Source organism: Aquarana catesbeiana, linkage group LG08 (assembly GCF_042186555.1).
Source record: "Aquarana catesbeiana isolate 2022-GZ linkage group LG08, ASM4218655v1, whole genome shotgun sequence".
NCBI lineage: Eukaryota > Metazoa > Chordata > Amphibia > Anura > Ranidae > Aquarana > Aquarana catesbeiana.
The window spans coordinates 170,232,069-170,254,670 of NC_133331.1; the positions used below are offsets into that span (position 1 = coordinate 170,232,069).

At 42.5% G+C, this 22,602-nt stretch overlaps 1 protein-coding gene across 1 annotated transcript in view; it reads right to left on the minus strand.

Annotated features, from left to right (window-relative positions):
• CDH23 (cadherin related 23) overlaps positions 1 to 22,602 on the minus strand; it is a 1,935,615-nt gene that overhangs the window by 928,654 nt on the left and 984,359 nt on the right. The window contains exon 13 of the mRNA XM_073596703.1: positions 1,298 to 1,456. Within this exon, the coding sequence (XP_073452804.1) occupies positions 1,298 to 1,456 (159 nt within the window). The remainder of the gene's footprint in view (positions 1 to 1,297; positions 1,457 to 22,602) is intronic.

Genomic DNA, 22,602 nt, shown 5'->3' on the forward strand with positions numbered 1-22,602 from the left:
AGGCATTACCAGCCACTGTTGAAAGTTCTCTTTTCTCCCCTGTAGCCAGCACTGGTTGACACAGGGGAGATAATGTGACCGGACTGAAAGGGCCTAAAAATAGGTAAATTTTTTTTTTAACACAGGTTAGTTAGTATAGGGGTTAGGAAGGGGGAAGAAGTGTTTTTAAGCATAGTTACTAAAAGCCCAGAATTCTATTTTAAAGTGGGGGCAAACTCGCATGTATGCTATTTACCTATAGGGCTTACCTATAGGTACAGTAAATATCTCCTAAACGTGCACCGTTTAGGAGATATCTACTTTAGATGTAGCTGGTGGTGTCACCGACACATGCGCTCTAAAGGAATGGAATACCCGTGCCATTCCTTCAGAGCCATGCTGTGCAACTCCAGCGCGCATGCATGTGATGTCATCGCTGTGCCAAAGTCAGCGAACCCAGAAAAAAGACTGGGTGAAGATGAAAGCACCTTCAGCGGTGACAGCATGGTGCTGGAGGGCTTTGTTTTCAGGTAAGTCTGTAATAATGTGCTAGTATGCCATGCCTGCTAGTACACTGAGACTGAAACCGCCCAGGGAGCCAATTTTTACTACTGCTTTAAAGTCTGTTTGTAAGCTAGAGACATTCTGTAAAGACGTTATTCCACTACATAGTTTGGTGTCATCTGCAAACACAGAAATAGTACTTTTAATCCCAAATGTTATATAATTTCCAAATAAGCTAAAAAGTATCCACTGAACCTTGGGGTATACCACCAGTAACCTTAGACCATTCTGAGTATGAATCATTAGTCACTACTCTCTGAATACATTTTTTTTTTTTTTTTTAGACAGTTTTCTATTCAATTACAAACTGAATTTTATAGGACTTTACCTTACACATTAGCCATGTGTGTGTCAAATGCTTTTGCAAAGTCCAAGTATACTATATCCACAATCACCCCTTTGTCTATGTTTTTAGATAGCAGATTTGTTTGACAAATTTGGTCTTTGGTGGATCTATGCTACCGATTGCTTAAAATATTGTTTTCTATCAAAAATTCTTCTTCAGTGCTTTAGATATGTTAAGACACCAGACATTAACATTTGGGAACTCTCCAGTGTCATTTTGTGTTTTGCCTTAGGGCACATCAGTAGTGCAAACAATATCTAAATAATACAGTAGGTGTCTATAGGGTTTGTAACCGTTAGATAAATACAAGACAATCTAGGTAAGTCTAGTTTTAACACAACAGAGATGAGGTCTGCAATTGGATAATCAGCAAAACAAAGATTTGTAGGGAAAAACTGTTTTACTCACAATAACTTTGAGAATAGTGGTCCCGACGGTGACATTCTCATAAAGAGTTATGTTGTACAGAGGCTGACTGAAGATCGGGCGGTTGTCATTCTCATTGATCAGGTTAATCTTCACTTTTGAAAATCCCACATGGTCTGAAACACTTTCGTTTGCAAACAGCTAAAAGTCAAAATATAGATCACAACATTAAAAAATAAAAGTTGTAATGTAAGTAGAACATTTTAGCCTTATTTATGCTATTGCAAGCCCCTCTATTTAAGTATTGTGACAAGTGTTATATCAGGAGACCCCTGCAAGACACATAATCTGGTTACAACCATTTAGTGTAATCAGACAAACCAAGAATGGCTCTTGGTTATTTGCTGTGGCTTACTACACATCACTCTCTGCACTTAATTAAGGGCACTGCCGTTATTCTTTACCAGGTATTGAGGTAATCACAAACTATGGATGTTCAGAATTAACAGTGCAATATTTCTTGTCTAAAGGGTAACATACTGTAAGTGCTATACTTGGTTACTTAACAGAACTCAAGAATTTTTAAAAAATTCACCCCCGCACTGCAATGGTTAATTGCTTGTTATTGTCTAGGGGATTGTAGAAGAAGCTGTTTTACTTACCTGATTCTTTGTTCCGACCAGCTTCAGCACTCTACTACCCCACTTGAAGCTCCAGGTTGTGGGAAGAGCCCCGGCATTAAGCCTGTATTGTACATTTAGGAGGCTGAAGGTGGTTGAAGCTTAAATTGCAACTGCCGGATGTGGTCACAGCACTAGAGGGAGTCTGCAGAAGAAAGAAAGTGGCCACACACTGAAACAAGAAGTTTGCTTGACAGAAATCTTTATTGTTGCATGCCAGACAGATAACAAAGGACCAAGGTTAACTTTTCACACGGATATACCGTGGTTGTTCACAACTGGTATATCTGTGTGAAACGTTAACCTTGGTCCTGTATTATCTGTCTGGTATGTGACAATAAAGATTTCTGTCAAGCAAACTTCTTGTTTCAGTGTGTGGCCACTTTCTTTCTTCTACACACTTCAGCAACTGTGGGGAACCGGGGCGAGCACCTGGAGAGATATTGCACCTTGTTGGCCTGAGCGGTGTATGCTTTGTGTTGTAGACTAGATGGAGTCTACTGGAATGAATAAGGTAAGTATTTATACTTTAATCCTCTGCCCCTAGATTAAACAAGCATTTAATCATTGCAGTGCAGGGGGGCCCCACTGCAAGGGTGATTTTTAAAATTTTCCTAGAGTTTGACGTTAAAGCTTAACTTCAGGTGGATATAAAATGCAGCTATATATCATTAACACATCATTAAATGTATTTTATTTTTAATTCTTTATTTATAGTGACAGCATGAACATATCATACAAAATAAAATAAGACATCCAATTGGCAACATTGATCCAATAACATAAAGGGCTGCAAAGTACAAATAATATTAAACATAATAAAGCGGAACTAAACTCATTAATTTAACAATTCCAAAGAAAATTTTTATTTCTGGCATGCCAGGAATGCTAAATGTTTCATTTGCTTTTGCTGTCAACCAAACTGTCAAACCATCAATGGCTGGTGTCATAACCGATCACATATGCAGCACCAAGGCAGTTGCAGATCAAACAGAGGCTATGATGGCAGCTTCCTTGGCTGAAAAGGATAGGAGGGTTTAAGGAAAAATACAAAAGAAAGAGTTAGTCCCAGAAGAGTTTGCCCAGAACAGGACTATACAGTATGTTATAGACCCACAGAGGAATAATGATGAGGTAAGAGTATGTGGAAGACATATGTCACTACCAGAGGGGTGCTAGGTACCCTGCCAAAATGTTTACGGTTTAATAAGAAAAAACAGAAGGAAAAAGGGGTGAGGGCTTTTTTTTTGGGGGGGGGGGTTAACAGAGTCTCCTTTCTGGTCTTTGGTGACTCCATATAAGTGGGGGTACATTCAAGTAGCTCTTGTATATATCAGAGAAAGTGAATTGGGTCCAGTAATACTGTTTTTAAATGACCCTCTTGTCTCTTCCAAGATGTTGAGTTTCTCCATTTCCATAATGTTGTTAACAGATTTTATCCACTGACTTGCTGTGGATGGTGAAGTGGATTTCCAATGGATCAGGATACATGCTCTAGCTCAGTGGTTCTCAACTCCAGTCCTCAGGACCCACTAACAGGCCAGGTTTGCAAGATAGCTGAAATACATCACAGGTGATATCACTTGCTGCTCAGTGATTGCAGTATTCTAGTCTGCAACTCCCCAAGGTAATACTTAAAATCTGGCCTGTTGGTGGGTCCCGAGGACTGGAGTTGAGAACCACTGCTCTAGCTGCATTGATCAGGTGTCACATCAAAGAGTGGCAATACTTTCATTTGGAAAGCGAAAGCGGAGATGCAGTTGGCAAGCAGCTGGATCCCCGTCCAGTGCTAGGCCTATACGATCCTAAATTAATGCACAAACGCTCAGCCAAATGGGCCAGATCCATAGACATGACCAAAAGATGTAGAATAACATACCCATAGCTGTCCTACACTGCCAAGAGTTTGTATCTACTTTTGGGAACATCTGATAGAGTCTCTCTGGGACTCTATACCAAGTGGTGAGTAGTTTGTAACCAGATTCCTGCATTCTGGAAGATATGGAGGATCTGTGGGTAAGGATGAACTCATTTTGTTCAGGTGTCAGTTGTTGAACTAAATCTTTCTCCCAAACAGTGAGAAAAGAAGGGGTATGGCTGTCTGGGGGGACATATAGAGTAGAATAGGCATTTGGAAGACCATGTTGGCATGTGTATGTAGCAATAACTCTCGGTGGAGCTGCTGGTTTAAGTGGGCTTGTTACCTTCACTCTTGATACCTCTGTTTCATCGGCACCGGGTCAAGGGTTCCGTTGAGTTTACCTCTGGACGATATAAGCACCAAACACTTGAGTAGGTTTTCCAATGCTTTAATAAAACGAACAAGGGAAGTAGCAGGAAAGAGGTAGCAGGAAAGCTGCAGGGAAGCTCAAATACCTTTCTGTTGTATTTCTTCAGAACATTCTCTGTAATTGAACACTTGCAATTGAATAGTCCCCCTTTTGTAGGATTTAATCTTTGCCCGCTTGGATAGACATCTCTCACTTGCCTAGCAGCCAGCACGTAGCACGAAGAAAAGTCTCTGCCACAGACTTATCTGGAATAAAACCCGTACGATCCTCTGCCACAGGATGTATTGGTTTGTGATGAATGTCAGATACAGTACTTGGACCTTTAAGCCAACCCGGCAGTACTATACTGTAAGATCCCTTCGGAATGCATCCTCCAACCGAGTCACCAGGCCCCTCTCCAGACCAGCACTCTGCATGATCCTTCCATGACGGGTCCTCCCCTGGGATCTTCTCGGTTGTCCAGCTTCTTCACTCAGGATAGACAGCTCAGGACCATTCCTCCGCTGCTGTGGTAGGCCCCAGACAGGCTTCTGGGCCCACCCACATGCCACAGCGACGCGGGCCTCCGGAACGGAGGACCACGAGGTGGTATTCCTAGTGCATACCTGTTGGCCAGGAGGGCCAGCAGGTGGCTGAAAACGAACCCTAAAACATGGCATCTGTCCCATAAATACCCTCTCCCAGAATGCAACTCGGAGGACCACCTCCACCAAGTTATCTCCGGGACAGAGGAGCACTCATTCACTTCAACATGTTGCTTTTTCAACACCTGCCGATGGTGACAACGACACAATGTGGAACTGCATGCAACGTCAGCCAAGCTGGAACAGAGGCAAATCTAACTTCCTATAATAAGCGACCCACTAAATTTACCTATCAGCAGTAGATAAAAATCTACCAGCGCTACATGTAGATATTTGCATAGCTAAGTTCAAAGTGTGTGGGGACAGGAGAGAGTAGCCTGCTGCAACCAGGGAGAAAGGAAATAACATTTAAGTTTGTAGGCCTGACAGAAAGAGAGAGGGAGGTCCAACATAGACAATAGCCAAAACAGATTTCCAGCTGCCATTACGCCGAAAATCTTTCAACCTGAATTTGTTCACTAACAAAAATGGGTGGAACCTGGGATCATGAAGCCAGGTAAAAAGTCTTGGTTTCCTATAACTGGAAACATAGGAGGTTCAAGTACCAGTTTAACCTCATTGGGACTGGCCTTAAAGATACATTTCCTCCCTTACATGCCTTTCATTTATTTAGCTTTTTGCCTGGAATTCAGCTTTAATTTCTCATCTGCCATATATTATCATTGTAAATGATGCCTTGTTTTCCTGATTCTATATAAGGCATTGACAAATAATGTTCATGTTGATAAAAAAAAAAAAAAATGTGTTTGAGAAAACTAGAAAATTCAGGCAGGCTTCCTTAGCTAGTCTTTTTTAAATTCAGGACCCAGCAGGGACAGTCTAGTGATACTGGATTGTATTTCTCTAATATTATCAATTACAAAAAAAAGTGTGTGGCATATAATTTGAAACTACATTTAGAATTTTTGAAGAAAACCATTGAGCACCAGAAGAATCTATTGCAACTATTCAGAATTCACTTTTACTGTGAAGTACAGCCAAAGATTCATTCTGCTGACTGCTGCTGGTTAGTACATGCTACGTTATGCTCTCCTGTGTGCTTGGGAATTGTTGATCTCTAAATTATTGCAAGGTCAGGATAGCACCTTTTTTTCCAAGTTTTTTTTAAATTAACAATGGCATTAAAAAATATAGTACGCAATAAAATCTGCCAACATGGTGGCAGAATAGATTTTTGTCTCTTTAAAGCAAGTTAAGTTTGCAAGATACAGTTGGCATACTTACTAGCAATCCAATCATTTTCATCGAGGACCATAACACCACCACTTCTCATTCTTCCTGATTTGTAAAGCCTACCGATCAACCTAATTCACCATCCTTGAAGCTTGTATTAACAGGAACAATTAAAAAATCTTTAAAAGAATAATTGGAGGTCAAAGCAAGGCTGCTTTGTTCATTTAAACTTCAACAGACACAAGGGGTACAATATTTTCTGTTTTCAGATTGAAAAGCACCATGCTAAAATTTGCACTGGATGTCAGAATAAAACTGGCATAGCCCCTAATTTGATGTTTACCATGTGTCAGGAACCATGTATCAAAAGGAGACAGAAAATGCAGTAAAAATCACACCTTTTTATATAGTGGTAAAAATAGTACAAATAGTAAAACACAGTCTAAACATAGCAAGGATTCAGTAATCAAAGCGGGTAGTCAGTATAAGCCAGTAAATCAGGAAGCCAGAGATCAGCGTAGTCGGAGACAGCAAACAGGATCAGGAACCAGAAGGGAAGTCAGCCAGGCAAGTCTTTAACAGGAACACAGCAGAAAATCTTTAGATATGTTGACCAAGGCGAAGGCATGGGAAAAATGAACCAGGCAGTTTAAATAGCCAGAAGGGGCTGGCTGACAAGCAGGAAATGATCACCAGGTGAGGCACTGTGGAATGATGAGTGCTGGCAATTAGCCGACAGCTGAGCCCAGCCCTGACAGCAGCCCCTCCTCAACGACCCCCACCCCCTAGGAGGGCCACCAGGTTTGAGGGGAAAACATCTATGGAAAGCACGGAGGAGGACAGGAGCATGTACATCCAAGGATGATACCCAAGAGCACTCCTCCGGGCCATACCCTTTCCAATGAACCAGGTACTGTAAGCGCCCACGGAACCTACAGGAGTCAATGATTGATTGTATCTCATACTCCTCTTGGTACTCAACCTGAACCAGGTGAGGACGCTGTACCGAGGTGGTGAAGTGGTTGCAAATCAAGGGTTTTAATAAGGAGACATGAAATACATTCAAAATAAGCACCTTAGAAGGAAGGTCTAATGCGTAAGCCACTGGGCTGATCTTATGGAGAATAGAAAAAGGCCCAATAAACCTTGGTGCCAGTTTCAGTGAGGAAACACGGAGTCGGAGGTTGCAAGATGACAGCCAGACCCTCTCCCCAACCTGGTAGGAAGGCATAGGTAGGCGTCTGTGGTCAGCATGGAGTCTGTACCTATCACTGGCACGTTCCAAGGACTCTTGGACCTGTACCCAAGTGGAACAAAGACCACGGAGATGCTCCTCTAACGCAGGAATACTTTGAGGAGTAAATGAGTCAGGCAACATGGATGGTTGGAAACCATAATTTGCCAAAAATGGAGACAATTGGGAAGCGGTATTGACGACACTATTGTGAGCAAATTCCACCCAAGGTAAGAGGTCTGACCAGTTGTTATAGTGGTCAGAAATATAGCAGTGCAGAAACTGCTCCAAGGCTTGGTTGGCTCGTTCTGCGGCCCCATTGGACTGTGGGTGATACACAGAGAAAAAGGAAAGTTGAATTCCCAACTGAACTGTGCACAAAAGGCTCGCCAAAATCTGGAGACAAACTGGCTACCCCTGACCAAGATAATAACCTTGGGTAGCCCATGTAATCAAAAGATGTCCTGAGCAAAAATGGACGCCAGTTCTTTGGATGTGGGCAACTTCTTAAGTGGAATACAATGTGACATTTTCGAGAACAGGTCAACCACCATAAGAATAACTGTGTTGCCCTGGGAGTTAGGTAACTCCACAATAAAATCCATAGGCAGGTGGGTCAAAGGCCATTGGGTATGGGTTGTAGGAAACCCACTGGCAGGTGTCGTGGTGTCTTACACTGAGCACATGCAGGACAAGTGGCTATGAAGGCAGCTACTTCTGCGCGGAGACTAGGCTACCTGAATTATTGGGAAATGGCCCAAATTAGTTGATTCTTCCCTGGGTGACCAGCTGCCTTGGGAGAATGGCAAGTCTGGAGCAAATCAATGCAGGGACTCTTAGGGATAAAGCAGTGGTCATACGTTTTCTCGGGAGAAGAGTGGATCTGAGCGGCAAGAATTCTGTCACCCAAGGGTGAAGTGAGACTGGTACGAACAGTGGCCAGAATTCGATCGGAAGGTATCACGGGAACAGGAACCGACTCCATCTTGGAAGCGGAGGAAAACTGTTGCAACATTGCATCAGCTCTTACACTCTTGGTACTGGGTAAGAATGAGACTAATTGAAGCTTGACAGAAAAAGAGCCCATCATGCCCTTCTGGGAGATAAACATTTTGCCTCAGACAAGAATGTGAGATTCCTGTGGTCCGTCAAAATGAGAACCGACACAGTGGTACCTTCGAAGAGATGCCTCCATTGTTTAAGAGCTAAAACAGCTCTGTCACCAATCTCATAACTGCATTCCACAGGAGACAATTTCTTGGAAAAGAAACCAAGAATGCTTATCGCTCTCAGAGGTAGGACGTTGAGACAGAATGGCACCAACTCCAGTCTCAGATGCATCAACCTCAAGAATGAAGGGTAACGTGGGATCGGGATGTGCCAACACAGGAGCTGAAACAAAGGCAGCCTTGAGAGACTTAAAGGCTTTAATGGAATCCGAAGACCAATTCTGTGAGTTATCGTCCTCTCTGGTCATATCAGTCAGGGGTTTGACCAGAGAAGAGAGGTTACGAATAAACTTCCGATAATAATTGGCAAAGCCAAGAAAGCTTTGTAGTGGACGTAGACCCATGGGTCAAGGCCACTGTAGAACTGTAGATAGTTTCTCCGAGTCCATCGAAAAACCAGCAGTAGAAATGAGATAACCCAGAAATGTAACCTGCTCACGATGGAACTCATACTTTTCCAACTTTCATTACAGGTTATTATCTTTCAGCCTCCGTAGCACACGGAAGACATCTGTGTGGTGGCTCTCTAGGGAATTAGAATATATGAGAATGTCGTCGAGGTAAACCCCCACACATTGCTGCAACATATCGAGGAGGACATCGTTGATGAATTCCTGAAAAACTGACGAGATTGTATGCCCCTCTCAGATCGAGCTTCGCGATGCAATCAAATAATTCTGTAATCAACGGAATCGGATACGCATTCTTAATCGTGATGCGATTGAGACCCCTATAATTTATACCAGGTCTCAGTTTCCCACTCTTCTTTTTCACAAAGAAGAAGCCAGCACCAGCAGGAGATGAGGATTTTTGCAGATGAACCTTCGAGAAGGTGTGTTGGCAACATAATCCTCCATGGCTTTATCTTCTGAGACCGACCTGGCCACAAGGAGGCGTGGCAATAGATTGAGGGTCAATTGCGCAATTATACGACCGGTGTGGAGGCAAGCAACCGGCATGACCTTTGTCGAAGACATCACCAAATAGACGGTACTCCTCTGGCAGGGAGGTAAGTGAAGAAGTGCACAAGACCTTGGCCACTTTCTGAAAACATGTCTTACTACATTGTGGCGACCAGGAAAGAACCTCAGCCTGAAGCCAATCAAAAGAGGGGTTGTGCCTCTGTAACCAAGGATAACCAATAACTATCGGGTAATGCGGTGAGGAAATATCTTGAAATTGGATTATCTCATGGTGAACAGCCCCTACGGCCATGGTCAATGGAGCAGGCTCATGAGTCACATGGGCAGGCTGTAGAGGTCTCCCATCTATAGCCTCAATGGCAAGTGGAGTGGCACAAAGCTGCAGCAGAATTGAGTGCTTAGACACAAAGGCACTATCTATGAACAGGCCTGCAGCCCCGGAGTTGATTAGAGCCTGTGTCTCGATGGACGACTCAGACCAAGAAAGGGTAACCGGAACAAAAGGCTTATTCTTCATGATAACTGGGGACGTAACAACACTACCTAAGGTCATAGGGTGGGAGAGGACTTAAACAACTGACCTGCCTGGCCACAATAAAAGGCGCAATCTCTCCCTCCTCCTAAAGGCCATCTCCTCCGCAGAGAGACGTATGAAGTCCAACTGCATGGGTTCTACTTCACTGGCAGACTCGGTACCAGGAGGCATTGGAGGTGAGGGAGGCAAGGGTGGGATGCAAAGCTTGAAGTCAAACATACAGGAGGCTTCCACAAGCGCTTCTTAAGCCCGGGTTCACACCTATGCGAATTAGATGTGCGTTTCCCCACATCTAATTTGCATAGTAGGAGAATGTGACTGGCTCTCTATGGAGCCGGTTCACATATCTCCAGGGTGGCTACGGAGCGCACTGCACAAAAACGCTGTGCGTCTTTGGCTCCGTTTCAGAGCCGAATTCAGGCATAGAATCGGCCCTGATTCGTCCCTGAAACGGGGAACAGGAACGCACAGCGCTCCTGTGCGATCCACAGCCTGGTATAGTGTGAACCCGGGCTTAAGGAAGGTCTCTCTCAAGTCTAGAGTTAATCAGAATGGCAAACATGTTCAACTTCTTCAGATCTGTAGGTATGTCTCGGGCTGCTATCTCATCTTTGATGTTATCTGAGAGGTCATGAGAAAAAGCAGCCACGAGGGCCTCATTGTTCCAAGCAACTTCTGCTGCCAGAGTACAGAATTCAATGGCATAATCAGCAACAGTTCTCGTACTCTGATGGACATGAGGCTCTTGGCAGTAGAAGTGGAGTGAGCGGGAACGTCAAATACCCTTTTAAAGGAAGCCACAAACTCTGGGTAACCCAGGACAATGGGTTTTTGTATCTTAGGCATTGTGGAACGATGAGTGCTGGCAATTAACCGACAGCTGAGCACTAAGAAGGAAGGGCTGAGCCCAGCCATGACACCATGATAACAAATTACATGCAGAAATTGCAAAGATATTGCAGGCTAAAGTATTTCTCTGGACTCCAGATAGCAAGTAATTGAGCTGCAAGTTTGAAAATGACTTGCTAAGCTATTTCTAGACTTGCCAGGCTTCACAAGTTTGTTGTACAATTGCAGCAAGTCTGCATTGCATGGCTCCAGATCAACTTTCTTTGCAAACATTCTGCAAGTCTGCTGCAAGTTCATGTTCAGTTATGTTGTGCAATAGTCATCCCATCACATGGGTCTCTGTGGCTGAATGTTCATGCTGTAGACTTGCAGAGCTCTTGCTGTAGACTCACCACTACAACTTTTCTCTTGCTAGAGACTTGCCTTGCAAATTTGCTACAAATTAGAAAAGTGTCAACTAGAACTTGTGCTTCAAGTGTTCTGCAAGTGTACAACTTTCCAGTAAGGCTCTGTGCACACTGGACTTAAAAAACGTAAATTCTACAGACGTTTGACATTTTTTTCTCCTGCCTCTAGAAGCACTTCTATTGTGTTCTATGTGTCTTTGCACATTATGACTACTACAGGCATTTTCTGTCAGGGACATTCAGAGGCAGGAAAAAAACCCTTCTCTATCACGTTTTCTGGAGAAGTTTAGGAGCTGTAAAAACCTCAGTCTCTCCTAAACTCCTCTTATCTCTTCTGAACGTCAAGTTTCAAAGTTTTTTTAGTAAAAAAAAAGGTGTGTTGTCACTGTACAACTTTTGCAGAGGAGCGTGTAATGCAAAAAACGCCTATAAACAAAATGCTCTTAAACTCTCATAGACTTGCCTAAACTTTGTACAATATGCTTTCAATTTGCATCTTTTATGCCACGTTTTTAAAGCTAAAAACGTTGATGTTTTTTCTGCTCCTAGTGTGCATGGAACCTGAAAATGTGAAGTTAACAGACTTACAAACACTTCAACACTGCCACAAATTTATAACAAGTTATCCTTTATCTGGGACTAATGAGAAATATGCTGCAGAATTCTATGTTCAGTTCCATCCTTGCATGTTTATACTTCTATAAGACAGAACTATGAACAGGCCTGTTTTACTATGAAGACATTTTTGTCCCAGACCCACCAGGACAATGGGCTTTAGTCATAAAGCTGTATTTTTCTCACAAAGCCGATAGGCTGCATGTTTTAAAGATGAGAGATCAATTATCATTATGAGGAAACTGCTGCTCTTTAAAGTTTTGGATACAGGGGACAGGTATTGGGACACCTGCCAGGTTTCACTGCTTTCAGTCTGCATCAAAGGCCAATCATTATAGGTAGTTGCTTCATGGGAGATTGCATGCAAGTGGCAGCGATTAGCTGCAGGAGCTGTCAGCCTCCCTTTGGTTTCAATGGGGCTGCCACCCACAGCTAATCACAGAGGACTCCTGCTGGGTCTCTAACATATAATCGGTAACGGCCCATTTCCAAGTGTGAATGGAGCCTAAACATGTATGTCTAGTCTCAGCAATCTGCTGCCAAGTCACTGCTGGGAAGAGGGAGCAGGGTGAGCTGAGCTGAAATTAAAATTTAAATCCTTTTTTTGCTGTGCAGTTTGAAGGTTAAGATTTATCTAAAGCCCAAACTTTCTTTTTTACTTTTAGGTTTGGATAGATTAGGGAAGTGTTAAAACAAACTTAAGAAACCTTCATCATTTGTTTATTATGTGTTCACATTTGCAGAGTATACAGTACCTAAAAAACATATTTCTTACCTTTCTAGTTGTTTCTTTGGAGCAGGATTATGCACAAGACTCTATCTGTAGAATAATGTGCTGAACAATACACTATAGGGGCATTTTTTATGTGCAATAGCATACAATGTACCATCTAGGTCTTCATGTATTTAACCCTTTGGCAGGACAGACAGTGTATACATCTAGCTTACAACTGCTAATGAAGATTTTCCAGTGAAATACACACAGGGTTAATTATGTTAAACATACCTCCCCTGCCACTTCCTTAACATTGCATAGAAGGGGAAAGCTGAGTAAGATTTGTATAGGATGTTTAACCAACTAAAAAGGTAAACAGCAATTTTATAAAGTAGTTGTTATAAAGTATAAAGTAGATGTTATCCCAATTTTGCTGCAAAGAAGGGAACACACCATAATCATGATGATATGCAGGGGCGGCCCGTCAATTAAGGGCGCACGGGCGCTGCCACCTCTATCCACGTCACCCCCTATATGAGTAATGGATAGATTCATGCATAGCATAAATCTATCCACGGCCGTGGCCACCCTCTATTCATGCGTCCGGTCCCTTTCAGGAAGCCAGGCGAATGAATTACAGTGGCGGGGTGTTTTTTTGAAGCACCTGATTAGAGCCATAGGCTCTTTTAGGCTTCAAAATAGGGTGGACTCGTGGCACAGAGCATTGCGCTTGGAGCCCACCCAGGTGTGTTAGAAAAGCAAATGAATATTCGCTTTTCTAAAACTAAATCGCCTCTCTGCCAATCAGGAAGCGCGGGTCTGAGACCCATTTCCTGATTGGCTGAAAGGTCAGGCAATCCTGTTGGATGCCTAGGAGGAAGAGGGGAGGATGCATGGCAGAAGCCACTGTGATCCACACCACAGGAGGAGGAAGAAAGCTGCCGGACACGCTGCCCGCCCGCTTCCTAGATGGGGTAAATGTGGGGCTTTGATGTCCCGATGTCAGGTCATCTGAGTCCAGGTGACAGATGCACCCGGGGGGGGTCTGGAGTGCACCGCAAGGTAGTAGACCCTACAGCTGACTGCTGCAGATGGAGCCCTGGGTGGTCCAGGAAAGCGGGTACTCTGGAGCACCAACATGGATGACACTGGGAGCTAGAGCATGAGATTTCCCAGGGCGCGGAATCTAAGAGCCAGCCGGTGTTCACAAGAGGCCCCTGATGGTGGGGATGGACTTTGCTGCAGTCCGGCTCCAGGTCGCGACTCCCAGCTCACGCTCACAGTAGAGTACAGGAGGGTAGAGAGGAAGTAGCAGACTGCGACGACAAAGGATAGTCAGGAGATAAGTCAAAAGGTCAGGGCAACAAGCAGATAGGGATAGTCAAAGAACACGCTAAAGGTCAGAATATGAAGCAGACGAGAACAGTCAAGAACAAGCCAAGGGCGGTAAACGGGATCAGACGTAGGGCAATCAACACGCGGAAGCCAAAACCCACAATATTGATCAGCATTGCTGGCTTGCAGAGCACAGGTTAATATAGAGTTCCCTGATAGGGGCTGGGGTGGAGCCATGCTTTGAGGAGAGATTACTTAAGCAGCCAGGTGAGAGTGGCTGGCCTCTTAATCTGAACACATGAAGAGGTAAGCTGACAGGCAAACATTACTGCATAACCATGACACCCGACTGTCCTCAGGGGGGCATGAGTTGCCACTACCGACGACCGTGGGGCAGAGGTGGCTGTTTGCCGCCCCCTCAAAAGAAAAAAAACACCAGGCGCCACTGATAATATGCTGTAAAAATATTATAAGAATAGTTTCCAGGGTGTATCGCCTACATTCTGCTTTTCTGTCCTTGTCCTTGAATGAAAATAATATGTATTCCTATTTAACCCCTTGTAAATGAATAAGGGGTTTATTAACCACTTTCCGACTTTAGGACGTCCATGGAAGTCCTTAGGTTGAAGTGGTTATACCGGGATGATGCCTGCAGCTACATGTAACCTCCCGGTATCGTTTTTTCCCTTTTTGTAAAAGCCATCCTAGTGGCTAATTATCCACTGGATGGCTTTTACAGACAGTGGGATGGGACATCCCCCCACTGGCGCTCCTCCAGGCTCTCCCGCATGATCAGTCAGCCCGGCATGTGATCTGGTGCTTCCGCGGGGTTACCATAGAGCCGGCTGGGGACCAGATGGCCCCCGGCCATCTCTATGATCCTGGGAGGCTGGAAGCAACATCATAACAAGTGACATCATGTAAACACTGCCATTTTTTTTCTGGAAAGCAGAAATCTATTTTTTTTGGGAGGGGGGGGGTCTGATCTTTTCCAAGGTAGAGGAAGGATTTGGGGTCTTACATGTCTTATTTCTATAACAAGGGAAAAAAATTAAATTAAAATAAACAATTAGAAAAGATTAATAAAAAAAAAAAAAACCCGTCCCCTTGTGCTCGCACACAGAAATGAACGCATGAATAGGCCCACATATGTAAACAGTCTTCGCACCACACATGTGCGGTATCGCTGCGAATGTTCTAGCGAGAACAATAATTCTAGCACTAGATCTCCCCTGTAACTCTAAACTGGTAACCTGTAAACATTTTTAAAGGGTTGCCTATGGCAATTTTTAAGTACCGTAGTGTGGCGCCATTCCACAAATATGCACAATTTTAAAGCATGACATGCTGAGTATCTATTTACTCAGCACAATGTCATCTTTTATACGTCACCAAAGAATTGGGTTATATATTGTGTTTTTTTGCAATATAATTCATCGTGTGACATAAAAAATGGCAACAACCACCATGTTATTCTCTAGGGCCTCTGCTAAAAAAAAATAAAAAAATTATATTATATATATATATATATATATATATATATATACACACACACACACAGTGGGGACGGAAAGTATTCAGTCCCCCTTACATTTTTCACTCTTTGTTATATTGCAGCCATTTGCTAAAATCATTTAAGTTCATTTTTTTCCTCATTAATGTACACACAGCACCCCATATTGACAGAAAAACACAACACAGATTTGCAGATTTATTAAAAAAAAACTGAAATATCACATGGTCCTAAGTATTCAGACCCTTTGCTCAGTATTTAGTAGAAGCACAATTTTGATTTAATACAGCCATGAGTCTTTTTGGGAAAGATGTAACAAGTTTTTCACACCTGGATTTGGAGATCCTCTGCCATTCCTCCTTGCAGATCCTCTCCAGTTCTGTCAGGTTGGATGGTAAACGTTGGTGGACAGCCATTTTTAGGTCACTCCGGAGATGCTCAACTGGGTTTAAGTCAGGGCTCTGGCTGGGCCATTCAAGAACAGTCACGGAGTTGTTGTGAAGCCACTCCTTCGTTATTTTAGCTGTGTGCTTAGGGTCATTGTCTTGGAAGGTAAACCTTTGGCCCAGTCTGAGGTCCTGAGCACTCTGGAGAAGGTTTTCGTCCAGGATATCCCTGTACTTGGCCGCATTCATCTTTCCCTCGATTGCAACTAGTCGTCCTGTCCCTGCAGCTGAAAAACACCCCCACAGCATGATGCTGCCACCACCATGCTTCACTGTTGGGACTGTATTGGACAGGTGATGAGCAGTGCCTGGTTTTCTTCGTTTTCTTCACACATGCCGCTTAGAATTAAAACCAAAAAGTTCTATCTTGGTCTCATCAGACCAGAGAATCTTATTTCTCACCATCTTGGAGTCCTTCAGGTGTTTTTTTAGCAAACTCCATGCGGGCTTTCATGTGTCTTGCACTGAGGAGAGGTTTCCGTCGGGCCACTCTGCCATACAGACCCGACTGGTGGAGGGCTGCAGTGATGGTTGACTTTCTACAACTTTCTCCCATCTCCCGACTGCATCTCTGGCGTTCAGCCACAGTGATCTTTGGGTTCTTCTTTACCTCTCTCACCAAGGCTCTTCTCCCCCGATAGCTCAATTTGGCCGGACGGCCAGCTCTACGATGGGTTCTGGTCGTCCCAAACATCTTCCATTTAAGGATTATGGAGGCCACTGTGCTCTTAGGAGCCTTAAGTGCAGCAGAACATTTTTTGTAACCTTGGCCAGATCTGTGCCTTGCCACAAATCTGTCTCTGAGTTCTTCTGGCAGTTCCTTTGACCTCATGATTCTCATTTGCTCTGACATGCACTGTGAGCTGTAAGGTCTTATATAGACAGGTGTGTGGCTTTCCTAATCAAGTCCAATCAGTATAATCAAATGCAGCTGGACTCAAATGAAGGTGTAGAACCATCTCAAGAATGATCAGAAGAAATGGACAGCACCTGAGTTAAATATATGAGTGTCACAGCAAAGGGTCTGAATACCTAGGACCATGTGATATTTCAGTTTTTCTTTTTTAATAAATTTGCAAAAATGTCAACAATTCTGTGTTTTTCTGTCAATATGGGGTACTGTGTGTACATTAATGAGGAAAAAAATGAACTTAAACGATTTTAGCAAATGGCTGCAAAATAACAAAGAGTGAAAAATTTAAGGGGGTCTGAATACTTTCCGTCCCCACTGTGTGTGTGTGTGTGTGTGTGTGAGTGTGTGTGTATATATATATATATATATATATATATATATATATATATAGTGTTTAGGGGTTCTGAGTAATTTTCACAGTGCCCTGAAAAAGTATTCATACCCCTTGAAATTTTCCACATTTTGTCATGTTACAACCAAAAACGTAAATGTATTTTATTGTGATATTATGTGATAGACCAACACAAAGTGGCACATAATTGTGAAGTGGGGGGAAAATGATGAATGGTTTTCAATTTTTTTTACAAAGAAATATGTAAAAAGTGTGGTGTGCATTTGTATTCAGCCCCCCCCCCCCCCCCCCCGAGTCAAATCTTTGTAAAACCACCTTTTGCTGCAACTACAGCTGCAAGTCTTTTTAGGTATGTCTCTACCAGCTTTGCACATCCAGAGAGTGAAATTTTTGCCCATTCTTCTTTGCAAAATAGCTCAAGCTCTGTCATATTGGATAGAGAACGTCTGTGAACAGAAATTTTCAAGTCTTGCCACAGATTCTCAATTGGATTTAGGTCTGGACTTTGACTGGGCCATTCTAATATGCTTTGATCTAAACCATTCCATTGTAGCTCTGGCTGTATGTTTAGGGTCGTTGTCCTGGTGGAATGTGAACCTCCGCCCCAGTCTCAAGTCTTCTTCAGATAACAGGTTTTCTTCCAAGATTGCGCTGTATTTGGCGCCATCCATCTTTCCATCCACTCTGACCAGCTTCCCTGTCCCTGATGAAAAAAGCATCTCCAAAACATGATGTTGCCACCACCATGTTTCAGGGTAATGTGCAGTGTTAGTTTTCCGCCACACATAGGGGTTGATTTACTAAAATGGGAGAATGTTAAATCTGGTGCAGCTGTGCATAGTAGCCAATCAGCTTCTAACTTCAGCATGTTCAATTAAGCTTTGACAATAAAACCCGGAAGCTGATTGGTTTCTTTGCACAGCTGCACCAGATTTTGCACTCTCCCGTTTTAGTAAATCAACCTCATAGTGTTTTGCTATTAGGCCAAAAAGTTCAATTTTGGTCTCATCTGACCAGAGCACCTTCTTCCACATGTTTGCTGTCGCAAAATGGGACTTCTTATGGCTTTCTTTCAACAATGGCTCTCTTCTTGCCACTCTTCCATAAAGGACAGATTTGTGGAGTGCACGACTAATAGTTGTCCTGTGGACAGATTCTCCCATCTGAGCTGTGGATCTCTGCAGCACCTCCAATTTTACCATCAACCTCTTGGCTGCTTCTCTGATAAATGCTCTCCTTGTCTGGCCTGTCAGTTTAGGTGGACGGCCATGTCTTGGTAGGTTTTCAGTTGTGCCATACTCTTTCCTTTTTTGGATTATGGATTGAACAGTGCTCCGTGAGATGTTCAAAGCTTGGGATATTTTTTTATAACCCAACCCTGCTTTAAACTTCTCCACAACTTTATCCCTGACCTGACTGGTGTGTTCCTTGCTCTTCGTGGTGCTGTTTATTCACTTAGGTTCTCTAACAAACCTCTGAGGGCTTCACAGAACAGCTGTATTTATACTGAGATTAAATTGCACACAGGTGGACTCTATTTACTAATTAGGTGACTTCTGAAGGCAATTGGTTCCACTAAATTTTAGTTAGGGGTATCAGAGTAAAGGGGGATGAATACAAACGCAAGCCACACTTTTCAGATATTTATTTGTAAAAAAAAAATGAAAACCATTTATCATTTTCCTTCCACTTTGCAATTATGTGCCATTTTGTGTTGATCTATCACATAAAATCCCCAAAAAATACATTTACGTTTTTGGTTGTAACATGACAAAATGTGGAAAATGTCAAGGGGTATGAATACATTTTCAAGGCACTGTAGGAGAGAAATGCCAGAATTGGCCTGGTAGGGAATCAGTTAAAGGCGAAACCTAAATAACTCTCCCCTCACCTTTTTCCCTTAGCTAATATTTTTCTGCTGATTTTTTTTCTTTTATTCAATATTTGTTTACATTATTTTTTTGTCACTTTGATACATAAACAAGAAGGCAAATTAAAAAAAAAAAAAATGATTATTAATATTATTTATTTTCAAATAATTTTTTGCCATGGGGCAAATCATAGATTAAAATACATATATCATTTTTATTTACATACATTTACATAAATTACATTTATAGTTAAAAAAATTTACATAAGTTTTTTTATGTCCAATGCTGCATCTGTCCCTCGGCGCCTCTGCCCTGAGAACCGAGTGATCGAACACAACCGATCGATCGGTTCTGACAGCTCCCTGAGCAGAGAGCTGCTGACTATCAGGAGCTCTCCACTCTGCCCCCTCCTTGCTCACTGGAGAGCTGAGCTGTGGAGGGGCGGGGAGCGGCCGGCTCAGGCTCTCAATAGCTCGCTGAGATGCTGAGCGGGATGTCAGTGCAGGCACCTGGCGGATCCTGACTTCCATTGTCACGATGACGCAGTGCCTGGACTGATATCCGTGACATCAGCAGAGAGTGGACTTCAGCCCGCTCTCTGCTGAAAACAGGTCACAGGAGTGCAAAACGAATTGCACTCCTGTGATCTATAGGAGAAGTACAGCCAAACAAGCTTTGACTATACTTCTCCTTCAAGTAATGACAATGTTATTGCAGATTAAGCAGGCCTGTAATAAAAATTGCTCTTGGCCATTAGGGGTATAAAGGTATAAGAACTGAAGTTATTAATAATATCATGTAAGCATTTGACAGTCTACAGTCTAAAAACATTATTCACGCTTATGCATTTTGGTGTGGTGTTGGTGAATTGTGCATTTTAACATATTTAAAATTTTTAATAATAGTTGTTACTATTTATCCCTATGTAATAAGAGTTTTGCTAGAAATAGCACCCCAGATGCAGCAAACATGAAAACAGGAACGTGTTTTTTTGAACACACCACACCTAAAATGTACAGGTGCGAATAGAGCCTTTCACACATGCAGACTGTTCGTTTCATCAATTCAGTCACATTTTTTCAAAGAAAAAACACCCGTTTTTATATCCTCCAGCTAGAGTGCTTAACCACTCATGTGCCATTTTTTTAATGGAAAAACAGACCTTTTATTTACATCCGTTTTCTGTCTAACCTGTTTTTTTAATGGATGAAAAATAGGGTTTTGATCCATTCCAAAAAAATGGATGTTGAGCACTGGTGGCCCATCCATTAGGGGCACCCAAGCGTTGCCCCCTCTATCCACGGCCACCACCCCCATGCTCTATCCAATCCACGGCCACTACCCCCTATTCATGCGTCCGTTCCCTTTCAGGATGCCGGGTGCATGAATTACAGCAGTGGGGGTGTTTTTTTGAAGAACCTAATTAGAGCCAGAGGCTCTAATAGGCTTCAAAATAGGGTGGTCTCGGAGCGAAGAGCCCACCCAGGTGTTTCAACAGCGAATTATTATTTGCTATCGAAACACTGATCCTCAATCTGACCAATCAGAAGCAGGTTTGAGACCTGTTTTCCGATTGGCCGAAAAGCGAAGAGTCCCAATTGGCTGCCGGGGGGGGGGGGGGGGGGGGAATGGAAGCCGTCGCAATGCCCAGAGAGCAGAGAAAGGGGACCCGCCACCGCTGAGCCAGGGAAGCCGTCGGTGAAGAGAAGCCCGGGAGAAACGCTACACACCATAAAAGGGCTAAGTACTCCAGACCCGACCGATGGGGGGGGCAGGTGTTAAAAATTACCCTGGCTTCCACTGATGTTGACAGAAGTGGATGTAAATGGATGATCCTCCATTTACATCCATTTTTCCATACAGATGCATTGGTGTCTGTTTTTTATCCATCAATGGATGAAAAACGAACAAGCATTCCGCCCGTGTGAAAGGGGTCAAAGTCTTAGACCCCTTTCGCACATGTGGACCGTGAGTTTTATCAGTTCAGTCACGGTTTTTCAAAGAAAAAATGGATGACGTTTACATCAGTTTTTCATCCGTTTTTACATCTGTTTTTTTCCTTGTCAAAAGAAGTTTATTGAGTATACAATGTTATAAAGATACATAAAGTACGTTTACAAGGATCTATAAAGTAAGCTCATTGTTTTACAGTAGGGTTTCTATAGGTAAATATAATGAAATTTCAAATATTAAACATTGGGTTTACGTAAACCTAAATTAAAGATATATATCATTTCCTTAGTTACTTTTGTAGGTATTTAAATGATTTATACCTACTATACATATTGTTTACAAGTAGAGTGTATATAGGTCAAATAAATTCTGATAATGAGCTTTAATCGTAAGGTGGAGAAAAGGAAAGAAAAGGAAGAAAAAGGGTTGAAAGGTAGAGGTATGGTCCACAAGGTTGTCCCGCTCGTCAGTTTATTATTCTTTTTAGTTCTCTTTGAAGCCTTAGAATGGGTGTCTCTGTAAGTCATTTAATCTGTTACCATGGCAACAGGACAGAGTCATTGAAGTTTGACAGGAACTGTTGTTTTATCCAAGGATGCCAAAGTTTTTCAAATTTTGGAATTTGATTTTGATCGATGGCTACCATCTTAGCATGGGACATTGTATTATTCATTCTGTGAATTGTTTCTGCTAGTACCAATGTAGGAGATTTCCATGCCTTGGCCACTGTTTGTTTTGCAGCCGTTATTAGTTGGATCATAAGTTTGAATTGAGAGAGTGTTAACCATTCCGGTTTTAGATTAAGTAAAGTTAAATATGGATCTGGTTGTATTATTTTTTTAAATATTTTAGATGCAATCACGAAGACTTCCTTCCAGAAGGTTTGGATTACTGGGCACGTCCACCATATGTGTAAATATGTGCCTATTTCTGGGCATCCTCAAAAACAAAGAGCTGAGGTATTAGGTGAATTTTTTGCCACTCTAGCGGGTACAAGGTACCAGCGAGTTAGGACTTTATAATTTGTCTCCAGTGCTAAGATGTTGGGTGAAGATGACTTAGATGTGAGCCATATGTTAGACCAGTCCGTGTCTTCTAAAGTTCGTCCCAGGTCCTCCTCCCACCTCTGAACGTAAGAGGGTCTATTAAGATTTGCTACTCCATATAATTGATTATAAAGTGATGAAATTGTACCTTTAGCAAATGGATCTTTTGTACAGATTGATTCAAAAATGGATAATTGGGATAATGGTGTATCCCCCTTTAGGAATGGTGTATAGAAATTTTTGATTTGGAGATATCTAAATATCTCAGAGTTTGGTAGATCATATTTTTCTCTAAGCGATGGGAATGAAAGGAATGATTTAGATGCTATGAAGTCATTTAGTGTCTGAATGCCTGATGTTGTCCAAGCTTTAAAAGAATTTGGGTAGATCCATGCCGGATAAAAGGCCGGATTTCTGATAAAAGAAAGGAGAGGATTGTGTGGAGATTGTAACTGATATTTGGTTTTTAGTTTATCCCAGAGAGATAAGAAGTGTTTAGTTATGGGATTATGAATTTTAAAGCGGTCTTTAGGATCAAGCCATAATAAATTTGATATTAATAGTGGGTCATTTTCTGAAGCCTCTATAAATACCCATAATGGGATTTCCTGTTTTGCATGGTA